General features: G+C 38.0%; 2 protein-coding genes across 4 annotated transcripts; one reads left to right on the top strand and one right to left on the bottom strand.

Annotated features, from left to right (window-relative positions):
* Positions 1 to 830: 830 nt before the first annotated feature.
* Positions 831 to 9,385, bottom strand: zw10 (zw10 kinetochore protein). The gene is made up of 16 exons (XM_029519285.1): positions 9,212 to 9,385; positions 8,449 to 8,583; positions 8,189 to 8,290; positions 7,871 to 7,948; positions 7,272 to 7,431; positions 6,820 to 6,972; positions 5,104 to 5,301; positions 4,683 to 4,819; positions 4,262 to 4,444; positions 3,928 to 4,148; positions 3,333 to 3,404; positions 3,067 to 3,236; positions 2,795 to 2,925; positions 2,520 to 2,651; positions 2,100 to 2,302; positions 831 to 1,790 (listed from the first exon to the last, which is right to left on the bottom strand). Exons 1-16 carry the CDS (start codon positions 9,314 to 9,316, stop codon positions 1,670 to 1,672), a joined length of 2,301 nt encoding a protein of 766 aa, XP_029375145.1. The 5' UTR covers positions 9,317 to 9,385; the 3' UTR covers positions 831 to 1,669.
* A 717-nt stretch (positions 9,386 to 10,102) lies between these two features.
* On the top strand, positions 10,103 to 15,921 carry mks1 (MKS transition zone complex subunit 1). 3 transcript variants are annotated; one of them, XM_029519491.1, is made up of 18 exons: positions 10,103 to 10,378; positions 10,464 to 10,585; positions 11,116 to 11,168; positions 11,281 to 11,429; positions 11,893 to 11,997; positions 12,281 to 12,409; positions 12,632 to 12,736; positions 12,937 to 13,045; positions 13,185 to 13,241; positions 13,445 to 13,487; positions 13,583 to 13,645; positions 13,748 to 13,818; positions 13,900 to 13,969; positions 14,061 to 14,168; positions 14,324 to 14,457; positions 14,814 to 14,896; positions 15,243 to 15,340; positions 15,465 to 15,921. In XM_029519491.1, the coding sequence occupies exons 1-18, from the start codon at positions 10,302 to 10,304 to the stop codon at positions 15,566 to 15,568; spliced, it is 1,680 nt and encodes a 559-aa protein (XP_029375351.1). In that variant the 5' UTR covers positions 10,103 to 10,301; the 3' UTR covers positions 15,569 to 15,921. The 3 variants fall into 3 exon arrangements, with proteins under 3 accessions (XP_029375351.1, XP_029375350.1, XP_029375352.1); XM_029519490.1 differs by having other exon boundaries at positions 11,281 to 11,448; positions 11,897 to 11,997; XM_029519492.1 differs by having other exon boundaries at positions 10,363 to 10,373; positions 11,281 to 11,448; positions 11,897 to 11,997.
* The last annotated feature ends 280 nt before the right edge of the window (positions 15,922 to 16,201 follow it).

Below are 16,201 nucleotides of genomic sequence, written 5' to 3'. Positions count from 1 at the left end.
AACGGTACTGTATCCCGATTCATTTGCATGGGGCAAATCAGACTTACAGGATTTTACTTTGGGGGAATTTGCCCTCTTAGGTGGAAAAACATATTTGGTCTTCTAACTCAAGGTATAGAGGGGAGAACTAAGTCAATGTCATTTGGTCAATTCTGAGTCTGAGACTTCAGAATTTTCTGTTTAAGAGGTATCTCAACTGAACACTTATTACTTAGTTCTACATAACAAATTACAAATTACAGTCATCTGAAGGTCACTTAGGTCACTTAATATGCTTGTCAAGAAAAATTTAAATCATCGATTTTGATAATCAACTACATTTTTACGTTTGTCACTGTACTTTGGGTTTCTGCACTGCAAACTGTGTAATTTTGCCGTATTCCCTGTTACATATTAAACTCAATATTTTAGTTGGACAACAGAGATGATAGCATTTCCCTGAGCAATTACTTTCTACACTGAAAAAATTTGTTAATGATTCAAAAAAAAAAGTTCTTATGACATACAATGAGGGTGATGGCTGAAAACTAGCGTCTAAAAATCCTCCCATCATTTTTAGAAACTGCAAAATGTCAAACTACCCTGTTTGACCTTACTGCTTCCACTGGAAAGAGAAGGGGGTAAATTATCACTTACCTCCATAAAGCATACCTTAAGATTAATGCAGCCAGAACTTAACTTTGTAGAAGTCATCAGGTTTTATCAGATGAAGAAAGACAAATGGTGTGAGAGAGGAGTTACTGCATGATTGCCCAGCTGCTTGTCTCCTCCCCCTGTCATTCATGGTACAAATACTGACGTACAACCTGAGACATTATTGCAGCTCTGTATCAGTGGACCACCATTTATTGGGTGCAATTTGAAACATAATTCTATGTTGTATCATACAAGAAGATCAAAATGACTCCCCCATGTACTTTTCTACACAATGTATGACATGATAGCAAAGCAGTCCCCCAGTCCCAAATATCTGGCTGACCCTTTCAATCAAGTTATAACAAAAATGTCATCATGATACTCAAAAAAACAAAAACAAACAGCTCAGAAAACATCCTAAAAAAATTGGGCCTTTTGGTTTATTTGGACAAATAAATACAGTGTGGAAGAGTTCAGTGAAATGAATAAGATAGATTTGAACAAGTAAGCCAAGACATGTCTTTGTCAGAACTAAATGTTCACTTAGAGGTATTGAGGTTTGAACAAGCATCACTTAAACTCCTCTGAAAGTTATCAATAGAGACAAGTGGAGACATTTAACATAACCCAGTGATGAAGTCTGACCAACAAGTTAAAGCATATTTAACCCTGGATATGACATCACGTGTCAACAGATGGTAAGCTACTGGTTACACAACATCATTTGGCTTTGTCATTGTAAACCCCCAAAGCTATTCAATTGACTGCAGAATATTGACTTTAAGAAGCCTTGATGTAATCTCTGTAAAACTAATTGCAGTCTGAATGCTGAGAAGAACATATCCCTCAGATTGATTACAACCAGCTTATACCCACAAAGATTGCAAACATTTTCTCTGTGACAAACTGTTCATCCAAGTGTATATGGTTAACAGACATTACAGAAAATGGAAATGAATAAAGGCATGAATCATATTTTCCAGAAAGGAAAAAGTGCTATAGTATCTTCTTGGTGGTCACTATCTGCAAGTATCTATTTGATTTTGGTCAGAGCTATAGCTCTCCTCTCTGTGTTCTGAAACAAAGCTCGGATGAGATTCTTCACCTCTGAACTGGAGAACTCCAACGCCAGTGGACCTTTCCCATCAGCCCACCTGTGAATTAAATCATCGACAAATCAGCCAAATCCCGAACATCACTGGGAAATAAAAAGTTTAACTGGACCTTGATGTCTTTTTTTCAGCAGTAAAGAATAGTATCTATAAGCGCAGATGTTATTAGATCTGCTCTTTTCAAAATTTGTTATTGCTCCATAAAAGTAAATTTTTGATATTTTATCTCATTGCCAACACAGAAAAGAGATTTGTGGGTTGCTGGTAAACTATTCCACCTTTAAACATCAGAATATTTTTCATTTACAGTTTTTTATTTATCGATGCTTGACGATCCAAGTTCTCTCTTACCTGTCGACAATCTCCTGCAGGTTGGCCCGCAGGACGATAACTAGTTCCTTGAAGGTACTCCACTTCTTCACGTAGACAGGAACTTCCTCTTGGTATTTCTTGTTCTTGTTTTCTTCAGCCAAAGGGATGAAGACCAGTGGTCCTTCCTCAATTATGGTTTGGCACAGAGTGTGTAGATGTTCCCCATCCTCGGAGGAAATATCCTGTTGACAGTTGAATGAATAATAAAATTCCTGTTGATTATCAGCAATGTAATGCTGTTTCCATGGCTATACAATGGCATCTTGGTTTCAAAATAAAATACAATCACTCTTTGCTTCATTTTCGAACTAGAATACTATTAGATGATTGTTTGTGCTGAGCCAATTTATGACTTATCCCTCAGAAATTTGAGTTTCTGCAATGAAAACAAAGACAAACCTCGAGCATCATGATTTTGGCAATGACTTCTGAGATGGCAGTGTTGAGAAGGTTGCCCATGGCTTTACAATAGATGCTGACTGGTAAGACGTCCTGCCATACTGTACCAAGCTGCTTCAACTGATGGATGACCTGCAGTCAAACAGATGAAAAGCAATAATAAGACCTTTATGAGGCTTACATTCCACGGAGTACAATTGGTTACATTAATATCCCAATTTTTAATAATTAATTACATCTTTATAATTACAATATTATATAACTTTTTTCCTGACCTGCCTCACTGCTTTGCTAGCTGCAATGTAATTATCATCATCATCCAGGTTGCAAAAGTTGTGAGCAGTGGAAAGTCTCTCCAACAGTTCAGCTCTTTGAACATTCAGCTGTGCCAAGAAGCACTGGACACCTAAAGGAAAGTGTGCAGAACATGAACATTGATAGGAGATTTCAATGAAACCAAGCCAGCAGTTTTAGAAATGCCCTTCCCAATTGTTGGTTACCAAGATGATTCAGCTTCTGGTGACCACAAAATTCTGTGGGTATTTACCCAGTTTCCTGAATCCAGGCACCATGTCAACAAATGTTGCAACACCCTCACTGAGGGGCTGGGGCAGGTGGGCTCTGAAATGATGACCCAAGGTGAGAAGGTGGTGGGCAAGGTACATGCAGTTGTTGTGCTGAATGGCAGCTAAGTGAGGGAACTTCAGCAGGTTTTCCCTATGAGTGTCAGAGAAACAAGAAACAACCTTCAACACCATCATGTGAAATGTGCTGGTGTGTCCTGTAAACATCATGTGATGGAAACATTCTTACTTGTGGTATGTTGGTACAACGTCATAGAAGAGCTGGAAAATGTTTCTCGCAGTGAAGAAGAGTTGTAATGCACTGAAAATAACAAAAGTTTTGCGTTTTAGTGAGACATCTTTGCTGATGAAGCCTGGCATTCTGATGAATTTGAGATTGCAGTGAAATTGGAGTCTGTCCCGGATCAAAACATTCAGATATCATGACCTCTCAATTTTCATAAAGATCAAAATGGTAAAAACTGAAGCAAATTTGTTTTACGTGAATGGGATAGTGTGTTGTGCATGATAATGCAGTTTCTCTGGCAAAAGGTGTTGACTGCCAAGTTTCTTAATCTAAGATAGCTCACTGCCCTTTTTCTGACAGCTGGCTGCAGCTACACCTACTTAGATAGCTTTGTTATGATGGACAAAAAACACAGAATGAAATACTTTTTGGAAGAATATACGTTTCTTTAATCAAAAAAATGCCAAATCCTGATCCATAACTCCTGTCAGGTGAGTCTTGGTTTTTCTTTCAAACTATCACATTGTGCTGCTGGATATATTAAATCCAAGCCATAACAGTACAATAGACAGTCAGCTCTTTGAGCACTATAACATACCATTGAGTTGAGCTTCCAACGGCCTCACACAGGGTGTTGATTGTTAGCTCCATCAGCTGTTGCACTGACTCACTGATGCGACAGGCTGGTAGGCACAGACTCATGGCAGATAGCTGTTTTGTGTTTTCTGTTATCATCTCATTTCTGGTCTCTTGCTTCACCTTCACCTCTGAACTTGGAGCAGGCAGCTTGGGGATATGCAGCTTGGAGTTGGGTGTAATCTAATGGAGATTGAAAGAATAAATAAACAAATGAAAAAATAAAACAAAAATCATCACCTGGAAATTTTGGGTTCTAGTATATTCATCCTGAAATTTAGCCCGATGTAACATACTTTAACAGTGTTGTGCATTTTGGAGGTCATTAGCTTGCGGGCTGCCACAATAACGTCCTTGCACTTCTTGCTGGCAAAGTGACAGTTGACATCCCTGGCATATTTGAGAAGGTCTGTGGAATCACCCTGCAAATACTCCATCTCCTTTAGAGACTTCTCAAAGTCCTCAGTTTCTTTGATCACCTAAAATACAAATAAAATGAAATGCAAGAAAAAAAAAAACCAAAAAAAAAAAAAAACAAACATTCAAAGTATCACTCTACTACTGACACAGTTATTACACTCACAAAAATAATATCTTATAACAGCAAGATAAAGACAGTCCTCTAAAAATTAACATTATAAAGTTCTCGCAAAAGTCAAGACGTGGCATTTTCTGTATGTGCTACATAAGCAGTACAAATTGATGTTAGAGCCATACAGTGTTGTATTTCTCCAGCTGACTGCTGTTGGTGGGGATGGAATAGAGAAGACACTCGTGGATGATGCACTGGGACAATTCTTCCCAAATCAGCTCCCCCATGATGGCTGAGAGCTTTTTTTCACCAATGGGCACATCTGGAAAAATAACAGGCGCGTGATTTGCCTTTCTCAAGCTCATCAAGCAATACTTTAACATGTGAATGCTGTTAACATCGTACTCAGACTGTCCCTATTTTACAGATGAAACTTGTCCATATTGATATTGAATTTTGGTTTCTGCTGGCTTTTCATGTGAATGCAAGTTGAAATCTAATTCACACACACTTCTCAAATCTTGATATGTATGAACATAATGACAACAAGCAACCTCATAGCATGAAATATCAATTCTGTATGGGCTCAGCTGTGCTACACTGTACCTAGCAAATGGGAGTGCAGTGTCTTGAGCACCAGGAGCAGCTTGCTGTAGACCTGTGAAGGAGTGGATCGCTCCTCGTGGCTCTCCTCCAAACACTCTAAGGCCAGGATGGTTCCCTCATCCTGCTGCTTGGTTACCCTCACTGACAGTGATGGGTACATCACCAACGGCTTCATCATATTCTTCAACAGTACTTGACCTGAGGGACAGAAACAACACAAACTAGTAATGAGTATGCAGATCCAACAATGTCTACACTGCCTCTGGGCTAAATTTATAAGTTAACAAGGCCCATAAATCAAACAATGTAAAGTTCAGGTACTAGTATGTTTTTGTACATCAGGTCAGTGATGTTACAAATAGAGCTGTAACAATTCCAAATGTTGCTAGACAAATAACTGTCTCCGAAATAATTTTGATTAACAATATAATTGTCCCTCTTGGTCCAATTAGTTTTTTTCCCCCCATTATCCAAGCCATCACTACTTCTCCCATGTCATTTTAGTTGATATGAATGTGTATATATGTGTGTGTGTGTGTGTGTGTGTGTGTGTATATATATATATATAAAAAGGTAAAGGTTCCGTAAAGGTTATTTGTTGGGCAGATTTCAGGCAAGAAACACAAGCATGTTCAGTGTCTCTGGCTTGAGTCTGGACCTCACTGGACTGCTGGCTGAACGACTCCGCTCTGCACAGTTGCCGAGAGGGTCAATCAATTGATGCAGGGGCACTGATCAATTTGTTCAATTGTGAGAATGCAAACTGTGAGGGATGGTGATTTTTGAGATGCTGTCTCAAATTGGTTGTGCTCACATTTTTTTCCACGACCATTTTCTTACATAGCCATCAAATTGCCTCTTCCAGATTTGTGGGCCCTCCCCTCTGATTGGGCTTGAAACCAAAATGATCCCACAATGGAGAAGTTGTCCTACATTTAGAAACAATCTCCATCTCATGTCTCGTTTTCCAAATTCAGTGTCAAAATGATGCTATAGCTAAAAGTAGGCTGACAGTCTAGTCCCTCCCCAAATGACCAATCGTCCAGTCTTAATTTAGCTGAAACCAGGGGGGCTTGCAGACTCCTTACATTATGTCAGCATCACATTATTTTTTCCCCTTTCTTTATTGCCAACACTAAACAAACACTCAATTGAAACCCAAACGCGTACCAGCTTAATGTTATGGGCATTTCTCAATACTGTTTCTCATGAAATTACTCAATTCTTTTTGGATTGTGAACATTAGAAAGCCGATTTGACTTTGCAACTGTAAATCAATGCGCATTAGGCATTCTCTGATGGGACAGTTACTGTTCTGTCGTGCTGCAGGATGCACATGGACACTGGAAACATGTTTGATGGATGCAAACAAAAGTGTTACAACGCTTTGACCCATCTTATGAAAACAACCCCCCCCCCAAAAAAAATGCTTTAATTACGGTTAAACAAAGAAACTGCGATTCCGTAAAAAAAAAAAAAAAAAAAATCACGGTTAGACAATTATTAAATAATTTTTTCAGACCTAGTTACAAAGTCCAACAGATCATGTAATGGCATTTTGCATTCCAACTGTCCCATTTTGTATGCACTGCATGTTGAGCACAATTATCCGTAAATTGATATTCATTAAGAATATCAAAGTAACTGGAGATGAAGTGTCTGGAAGGTATCAAAGTATATTTAGGTGTTAGTCAGTGGTGTTTTGTTTGCATTTACTGAAGAGTTTGATCTTGTGTTGAAGGTCTCCCTGGATGGCCAGAGCTTGCAGGACACAGCACAGCAAAGCCGGTGGTTTTGGTTCAACATCCTTACTGCAGGGATGGCTCAGGTTCAGCTCCACTTTCAGGAAGGATTTCACACCTGCAGGCTCTGGTGGTATAAATTCCACAGCTATTACAGCTTGTACAGACAGATTTGTTGTCATATGTATTAAAACATTTTTAAAACTTAGTTGTTAATTTATAAAATGCATTTTCTGACTTTATGGCTGGAATTAATGCCGCTATTAGATGAAAGGTAAGAGCAATGAGATATGGCTTTGGATTTGGAAGTAACATGTGCATACACACATGTAGGTACCATATGGAAGCAATGCAATTTATACATGACAGAGTTTTACCTTGCAGATGTAGTGAAAATTTTCAACCAGTTTTCTGCAGTAGTCTCACCCTTTGCAGATGGCAATCTCCAGATAACGAGGCGCTTCCATTCATCTCCCAAGTGGTAAATTAAGTTTTCTCTCTGCACTGTTAGCTCTGAACGTAGAGTACTGAGCAGCGGCAACTGGGAAGTCTTCCAGCTCTTCAATGAATCCACACTGGCTTTAGCCTAAAAAAACATTACGTATCAATCAGTCCAGTAATAAACATTTTAGTCAACCGATTTCCTCTTCATCATTGACCATACGTCAGGATGAAAAGTGAATATTTTAAATTGTTGTTTGTTCACACAGGAGGTGATTTAGCCATGCTTTTGGTTGTATTGAATGGAATGGTGTTGCTGGTATCACTTCCTAGGTAAAATTCAGGTAATTTGTGTGTATTTTCAAATTTTAACTACTGCTACAACAGTGAACATCCACCCACAAATACATTGATCCCAAAGGAGCTGCACAAAGCTTCTAAAACACTTCACTTTCTCAGAATATTAACTTTATCTCATTTAATGTACACAAAGGTGTACTTCAGCTCAGTTTACATGACTTTTTGATTATTGTCCAATCTTACTTCAAAGTACAGCATGTAACCCAAATGTAAGCAGCTCTTACCTTTTCCAGTTGATTGGCTGAATCAACATACTTCTTCTCCTGTAAATCTTTGCTGAATTCCTCCATTGCATTGTGAAACTAAAACAAACAGGCCAAGACACCCACCAAAAATCTTTTAAACATGTTAATTAAGGATGCTCAAAACACCACCTTTTTCTGCTTATACAATTTTATAATAATATAAGCATTCTGAAATTACAATTATATCCCATGAGCATCCTTATGAATTTGAAGTTTATTTTATTTTCTATTCTGGTCATAAAGCATTTTGACATGACAATTTACAAGATTACATTTGAAAATATGTGTTCATTGTACCTCTTTTAGGTGTCCAAGCATTGTTATGATTAAAGTATTTTTCTCTAACTGTTGCTTCAGTTTTGCATATTCAGCAACAGCCACATGGATATTCTGCTGCACCTGTGTTTACATACACAAACATCAAAGCGTTAAAAAAAATAAACAACCTACAGCACAGCTGTAAATCCACCACATGAAAAACTTAACCTAGTCTGTTCAGCTGTTTTAATGGATCTAGGTGAACTGTTACTTTAATTTATTAGCAGTATCATACATACTTCGTTTTCAATGCAGTTTATAAGGGCATCCATTTCTCTTGAGACCTCTTCGACCTGTATCATTAGCTCCTCAGATCCTTGAAGACTTGGTAGGAAGTCACCATACCTCTTAGTGATCATCTCACAAACTTCCTCCTAGAAGAGGGTTAGGGTTAGAAAGAATATTAAAGAATACTACTAAATTGGAAATTTGTCAGTACGTGCGCAAACCATTAATACAAATAGAGTAACACTATTTCAGTAATTGCTACATTAATCATCAATATCTTCGGCTCTGATGATGTAAAGTTTCAGTAGTTCAGGTAAAACTTTTATTATCAATTAGTCTCAAAACAGTTAATAGGCTCTTTGGCGTCAACTCTATCATCTAACCACTTTCAGAAAGCAGAAATATTTCCAGCATTCATGTTAATGCAGCTAAGAAGAAGTTATTATCTTTTTTAACGACAAGTTATTTTCTTAAGGTTTCAAAAGTGACTTCACGTTGTAATGTTTGTATATAACGGGCCACGTAACTAGTTGGATGACACAACATGTAGCTAACGATCTTGCTAACCACAATGCACCAAACTCTTTATCAACAAGCTAAAGTGTCCGGTCTGTAAAATGCGTTTGCGTTTCTTTGTAACTAATTCTTATTTCAGACAGCACCATGATGATATAACCGTAGATATTTGGCGGTGAAGTCAACATTAGCACTCACAGCTAACGCTAGTTCAAACTTTAGTCAGTGCAGCTACAGCTATATTAGCCAGCTGTTTACCTTCGTGTCGTCCACCTTGCGCGACAGTTTGCTGATTTTACCGGAGAGATCCTCTTTCTCCAGTTTGCCAGAGCTGGCAAGTACTTCAGTCACAAACGACGCCATGCTGTGACAAAGTTTTAATATTTTTTCTGGGGTAGGTCTGCACAACTCAAGACCCGCCAGCTGGTGTGATTGGTCCTGGGAGGGCGGCCGCTACGTCAGCCTCCCCGTCTTCTTCGTCGTTTTAATTGAGCAACAAATCGCTGTCATTGCCGCCTCCGGGTGTTAGTGGCGATACAGAGCAGGAATTAGGATACGAAAACATATAAAACACATTAATTTCCATTTGTGGATAGTACTTAAACGTCGAGTGATGTAAGAATGTTCTACTAGTGCACTTTGTCCGAGTAAGTATTTTGTCTCGTGAAACTAGGACTCAGCTTCTTTTCCCTACAAGGTTAATGATCATGAATAACAACAATACTACTACTACTACTAATAATAATAATATCACTTAGTTTTGAGCCTTTATTAAATCATCCTACTTTTATTACTGTATTGACTTCTATGACAGTAGTCAAAGATGTCAAATACATGTAATGGAGTAAAAATGACCTCCTTTGTAGCATAGAGTAGAGAAGAACCTCATAACTGTGCTTGAGCAGAGAAACTATGTGAACTGGTGTGTCTCTGAAAAAGGACCATTAGCTTACACAGTATTTCATGGGAGGTGTTTGATTATTTCTACAAAAAATAAAATAAAATAAATAAAAATAGGTTGGTAAGAATCAAGCACTGTGGTTTTGTGTTCAAGTGCTGCCCCCTCTGGTCCTCCAGCTCAGTGGGTGGCAGTGATGCTGCTTAAAATTAAGCGAAGAAGAACTAACATTATCTCTATGGCAACGAAAACTATCCATATACCTTGTGTTTTTGGCTTAACTGTTCGCTTGCTAGTTTTAATTGTTTCGTGAACTGCGCTGAGACCTAACATTAGTTCTTTTTCTGATATTTTCGTCTTTTAGGGTTGCAAACGCTATCAGCTACCAAACCTGAACTCTTTGGAATTACCAGCCCCGGCTAACTTCAGAGCTAAGGCGTGCAGATATTAATGGCAGACTGTTGGAACACAGATACCGGAGAGGCTGTCTATCGGTCCCGCGATGCTGTGAAAAACTTGAAGGTTAAGTAAGTAGCTCTGGTGGTCGTGCTAACATTACTCAGAAGGACTAACTGAAATAACCAACGTGGCATCTTTGTATCCCTTCTTCAGGGTGCGCATAGAGAGGGTGACCTCCACAGCCGCCCTCTCTCAGCATCTCCAGCAGGAAGTTTTCTCTCAACAAGGCGGAGGAGCCATTGAACTGGAAACCCTCACCTCACAAAGCCAGATGGGTAAATGTCGTCCCTGCAGCTGGGAGATTGATTGACGTAAATTATTATCTCCATTGAGATGTTAACTTTTTCCTTTGCCCATAATCCACAAATTTAATAGTTGCACCGCTTACATTAATATTTCTTATTTGATTTTAATGTTTACAACTTCTTTCTGCTTGGCTTTCAAACTGGTCAGGTTTTGATGACTTTGAATATCAGGTGTGAGATCTATGACAAAATCAGTAAGCAGTTCACTGCCAGCCAACAGCAAGTAGTTCTCAGTAGTTTTAAGCAGTTGTATTTCTTAAGATATGTCTTGTTTAGAGGAATTATGTACCTCAGACTGCTTTTGGTCGAGAACTTGAGATCAATTGTTCTTCTGAAACCATTTTGTGTTTTTTGTTTTTTAAATCATCTTATCACAGAAAGTGATTTGTGCATTATTGCTCGATGGGTACAGGGACTTAAATGTTACAATGAATGAACACATTTTAGATTTCTTTCAAAGCATATTAGGTCACGTGATGTTTCTGTAACTGTGTCACCAGGTGATAATGAAGAGGAACTGGTAGTTGGGTGGCAGGAGAAACTCTTCAGTCAGGTAGAAACTAAATTTCTTAATCCCACCAGAATTTATAATGCTAAAATTATGCCTGTGTTCTGCTTACAAACCCCACCCCCTTATCCTTATATCCTTCTATTTGTGGTTCCAGTATGAGATGGAGCTGTTTCAGAGTGAGGGGGCATGTCAGACCCCACTGGACCGGCAGTACCACACAGAAGTTAAGGCCCTAAACAGAGCAAAGGGCCGACGAAATCACCGGATTTTCACATACACTGATCATGACCGCTACACAAACTGTCTTCCATTCCACCAACTGGTATGTTTTGTTGAATCTTACATCACAATGTGATAGTGCAATTAACACAGCATTATGATTTCATATACAAAAGTGAAGTTCAAATATGATCAATTAGAGACAGTGATTAAACAATGTGTGTGAAATATTAAAAATCCTTTTCCTGAGACCAGGTAGAGATGAGAGGCATTTCCCAAAGGCACCAGTAATCAGATTAGGTTTTATTCGGTTGGAAGTCCTGTCATTTCAGTCTATGACCCATATGATAGTTTTATGCAAGCCTACCTTCTCTGAAACTTTGGCATTACAAATGAACCAGAGTCTCTGCACAGTTCCAGGAGGAAATAGTTTCTCTTATTGGATTGCACTTATTCCAAAATAATGTTTTGATGTGAAATTGAATGTCACAAAATTTAAAATTTGTATCTGCAACTTTGTTTGTAAGTATATTTTGTTTTTGATCCTGAAGCTGCACTCAACTGACTTGTTGACCACAACCAAATCCAGCCCAACCTTCCTGGCTGAAAGGATGGCCAGTGTTAGACACAGGCGGCAAGACAGGCGCACCATGTATGTGAAAGACCAGCTCATTTTATTTTAATTGACTGATAACTTCTTGTCTCTTTGATTGCATTTTTTTTAAGATTCTGAAAATTTATCTAATCTGACTCTTAATTTTAACTAATATAATGTTTGTAGAACACACAATGTTGTTGTGTAAATACAAAACAGTTAGGATCAACTTTCATGAAAAATCTTTAACCAAAATGAGGCTTTTTAATACTTAAAGTTTATACTTGTAAAGTTACATGCTTCGAACATGGTTGACAGGGTGATCTGGTGTATTTCACAGGGACAGCAGTATACCAAAGTCAAAAATCATCAACTGGGAGCCCACAGAGGAGTTTGTGAAAAACAGTCATGTGGTGAATAATGCTATGCAGACCATGCACATCATGGCAGACCTTGGCTCTCCTGGACGGTAAGACCATAGCCACAGAGACCCCAAAGCAAGTAAGACCAGCTAGAGATCTGGAAAAGCCATTCTAATAACAAAGAGATTACAAAATCTTATGTACAAATTTACACTAATATTCATTAAATCAAGGAACCTTTTGTTATTATTGGGTTCAATTGCACCACATGGTAACTTAACCTTTTATTGCGCTGTAGTAATTGTTACTCCATGTATTTGCTCTCTCAGGCTGGGCCAGAAAGAGAATGAATGCTTACTGGTAACCATAAGATCAGACTGCAGTGGAACAGTTGTTATAAAACCTGACTTCAACAAAGGCAAAGAGCCTTACAGGCAAGTTCAAAACATGCAACAGCCCTGGATGATATGCGGTCATCTCAACATTATCTAAATGAAGAGTATGACCTATGTGAAATTTTGTATGTCAAAGCTGTACAATACCGTGCAAATGTGTGAAAGTCCAATACTTTATCATTTATAAAAAAAGGAATGAGATATCTGATTAATTATATTTTTGGTGTACTGTTGGCCAGGATTGTAACAGAGGGGGAAAAACGAGAAGTTTGGCGTCTTACTGTGGAGAATGTATCTGCACCTATGAAAACTGAGGAAAAGGACAGAGAGCAGAACATGTACAAAGATGTGAGTTCACCCTTTCTTCATGACAAGCATAATTAAAGGGGAATTTTGGTGTATTGCTTTCAATGATCATTACTGAAAATAGATTCAAACTTACAGCATATTACGACATGAACACATCCCCTTTTCTCTGTTTCTGTAGTTGTATGTAAGGCACAAGGAGTACCTCAATAGTCTCGTTGGACATGACTTTGAAATGGTATGTCATTTCATGAGGAAAATGCCCATGATTGTTTCCCGCAGACCATGTTTACATATAAAATTGATTATTTGATGTTTATTAGTATATGAGAACAACCAACAGAAAACATTAACATTTCAGAAGTTGTTGCCAGCAAAAGTTTGGTTTTTTAGCAGAAAAATTCTGTTTGGGTTTTTGTACTAACGAGATGTCCCTCCTAGCCTCCTGTAGGTATTCTGCGTTACCTGATGAATGGAGACATAGGTGAGTTGAAAGACTGTGCTCACAGTTAACTTCTTTCTAAATTAGTAATAATTTTTCGCGATTCAATCACCTTTATTTTTTTTCCTTCTACCCAGTCTCAGCTAAAGGGTTTGAATATGATAACTTATACATCCACTTCTTCATGGAGCTACCCAACAGTGAGTCACATAACACTATTGCGTACATAACTATATTTACATTGTGATAGATTTTGTAGTCACTAAAACTAATGTCAGCCACTTGTATTGTTCTAATTGAAGATTGGTCCAGCTTGCCATTCCAATCTCTCTCAGGGGTTACCCAGACCTGCCGAACCAAAACGTTAGGGAAGGTATGTATGCTATAAAAAAATTTTTAAAAAAGCTATTTTCTGAGACAGATGTTAAATCACCAGTCTTCTATATGCCAACAGGAAAATGTAGCTTTCTTCAGTTTTCCCTTCAGCTTTGAAGCTTTCTACATGTGCGAAAAAGAGAGTGAGGGTTAGTATCATGTATTGAGTGTTGCGTTTCATTGTACTAGTGATTTAATTTATTTGTAAGTGGTGACCCGTGAGGTTTCTCCTTATTTCAGAATCAATTCCCCAGTGGCCGGTGCTCTACTTCAAGGTTCTTTCTCTGGACTCCTGGCAGCGCTATCGAACTGAAGGCTATGGCTATCTGCTTTTTCCTGCCATTCCTGGTATACTGCATATATTGAATACCTGTAGGATTATATGAAAGGCTGCATGGACAAATTTTTTGATAGTAATTGCAATTTTTTTTCCCTAGAAAATAATGCAATCTTCTTATTTATTCAGATTTTATGTTTTGTGTGTGTGTGTTTGTCTGTGCCAGGTAAACATATATTAACATGTCATACGTGGAGACCCCTTCAGAAGGGGACAGTCTCAGCACTGAGACGCTTCTTTATTGGAGGTTCTCCAGAGCTTGAAGACCCCAGCTATGTCCGAATACCTGGGACATTCAAGGTAGGCTCAAACCCCTCAACAATTTCTCAGTAGGATTTAACATAATCATTTTCTGTTAGTTTTTTTTGCTTATTTTAATTGAAAAATGCAGTGAACTGGATTAGCCTGGATTTTATGTTTACAGAAGTTAAATAGTTGTGCCGCATTTCTTTTCTAGGTTTGAGTATGCATTGTAACCTCTAAGATACTTCAAGTTGCATTTATAATAACAGAAAAAACTAAATCTTATTGTGTTCTTTTTCTTGTGAAATTTCATTGCAAATAAACAGCATTCCCATTTTTCCCCCATGTTATGTCAGTAATGATGTTAAAGAAAGCTTTCCTTTTATCTTTTTTACCTCTATATATGTCTGTAGGGAGACAGGCTGAGCCGTTTTGGCTTTTGCACTGAAACCACAGGAAGTGTCACCTTCAATCTGCACTGCATACAGCAAGCCAGGTAAAACGTGTTAAAAAATAATATCACTGATGGGAAAAACTATGAAATATGTGAGGTTGGTGTGCGCTGGATATGCTTGTTAAAAATTGTTAAATGAAGCGGCTACATGCTATTTTACCCACACCCTGCTTATTTAAACATATATTAATGTTCACAATTAATACTTCATTTATAATTATTATACATATTACCATTTTACTTACTATTTCTACTTGGTAATATCACTGTGTGACACAATTGCATGAAATGTCAGTATTAAGTCATAGTCCTTTAATGTATGCTGTTATTTTAATTCCCCGTGCTGTAGGTTAATGTGTGGTTTATTTTGTTGTTGTGTATGTTTCAGGGCCTTTGTTGATGCCAACATGTTGAAGAAAAGGAGACAGAAAGTTTTCGACCAGTTGGGAGGATTTAGTCAGCAAGGGGCTGTCTGCACCATCCTGGGTAAATACATTCACTCCGATTTAGTTACCCCAAACTACATATACGCTGTACGCTCTGGAGATGCAAAGATATATTAGAAGATTAGCTTGTGCTAAGTATGTATTGCATGTTTTTGCTCTATCAGAGGCCTTCCAGAGAGCCAGGAAAAGGATGGAGGAGGCCAGAGAAAGTCTTCCCAGAGATTTAATCACAAGCACATCTCAACTTCAAACCGAATCCTCTGCATGAAAAACATAGCATGACCGTCAGTCTTTCAAATGTTATAGGTACCTAAATGGTGTAGGCATATGAATGTGAGATCTACAAAGTGAAAGCAATTATGAATAATAATTTCAGTTTTCTATGTTTTCACGATATTGTAACATATATGAGAAAAGAAAGATTGCTATTTATTTTCTGTAAAAAGACAGCAGTCATATTTGGAGGTGTTGGTGTACAATATGGATTAGATAGGTATGACTTGTCAAGCAATAAAGAATGGTGCAAAGACATTCCATGTACATTTTGTATTTATCTGATGTGATCGTTGTTGGAAACTGATGTAACAGACATATATATATATATATATATAATAGTTAGAGAACTGCCTATTTTCCAGGATATCAAACATGAAATTGTATTGTAGCCATTGTAATATAAACTTTTTTTTTTATAACAACAATAAACACTTTTGAATATTCTTACTTTGTAACTTTCTAAAAACTTAGCCTTCCAAGTGTTGCATATGTGAACTAGTGGCGTATGGCATTAGAAGTAAGGAAGGGTTGTTGTGGCCCTAAAGCTTTCTGTTTCTTTCTCGGTTAACAATCGAGGAGCATCGTGTTGATAATGGCTGTGTGCTCCACGCTGACATCCAGGACA

This window comes from Echeneis naucrates, chromosome 14, assembly GCF_900963305.1.
Source record: "Echeneis naucrates chromosome 14, fEcheNa1.1, whole genome shotgun sequence".
Classification (NCBI taxonomy): domain Eukaryota; kingdom Metazoa; phylum Chordata; class Actinopteri; order Carangiformes; family Echeneidae; genus Echeneis; species Echeneis naucrates.
Note: the sequence above shows the minus strand (reverse complement) of the source record. Positions and strands in the feature narration are given on the sequence as shown.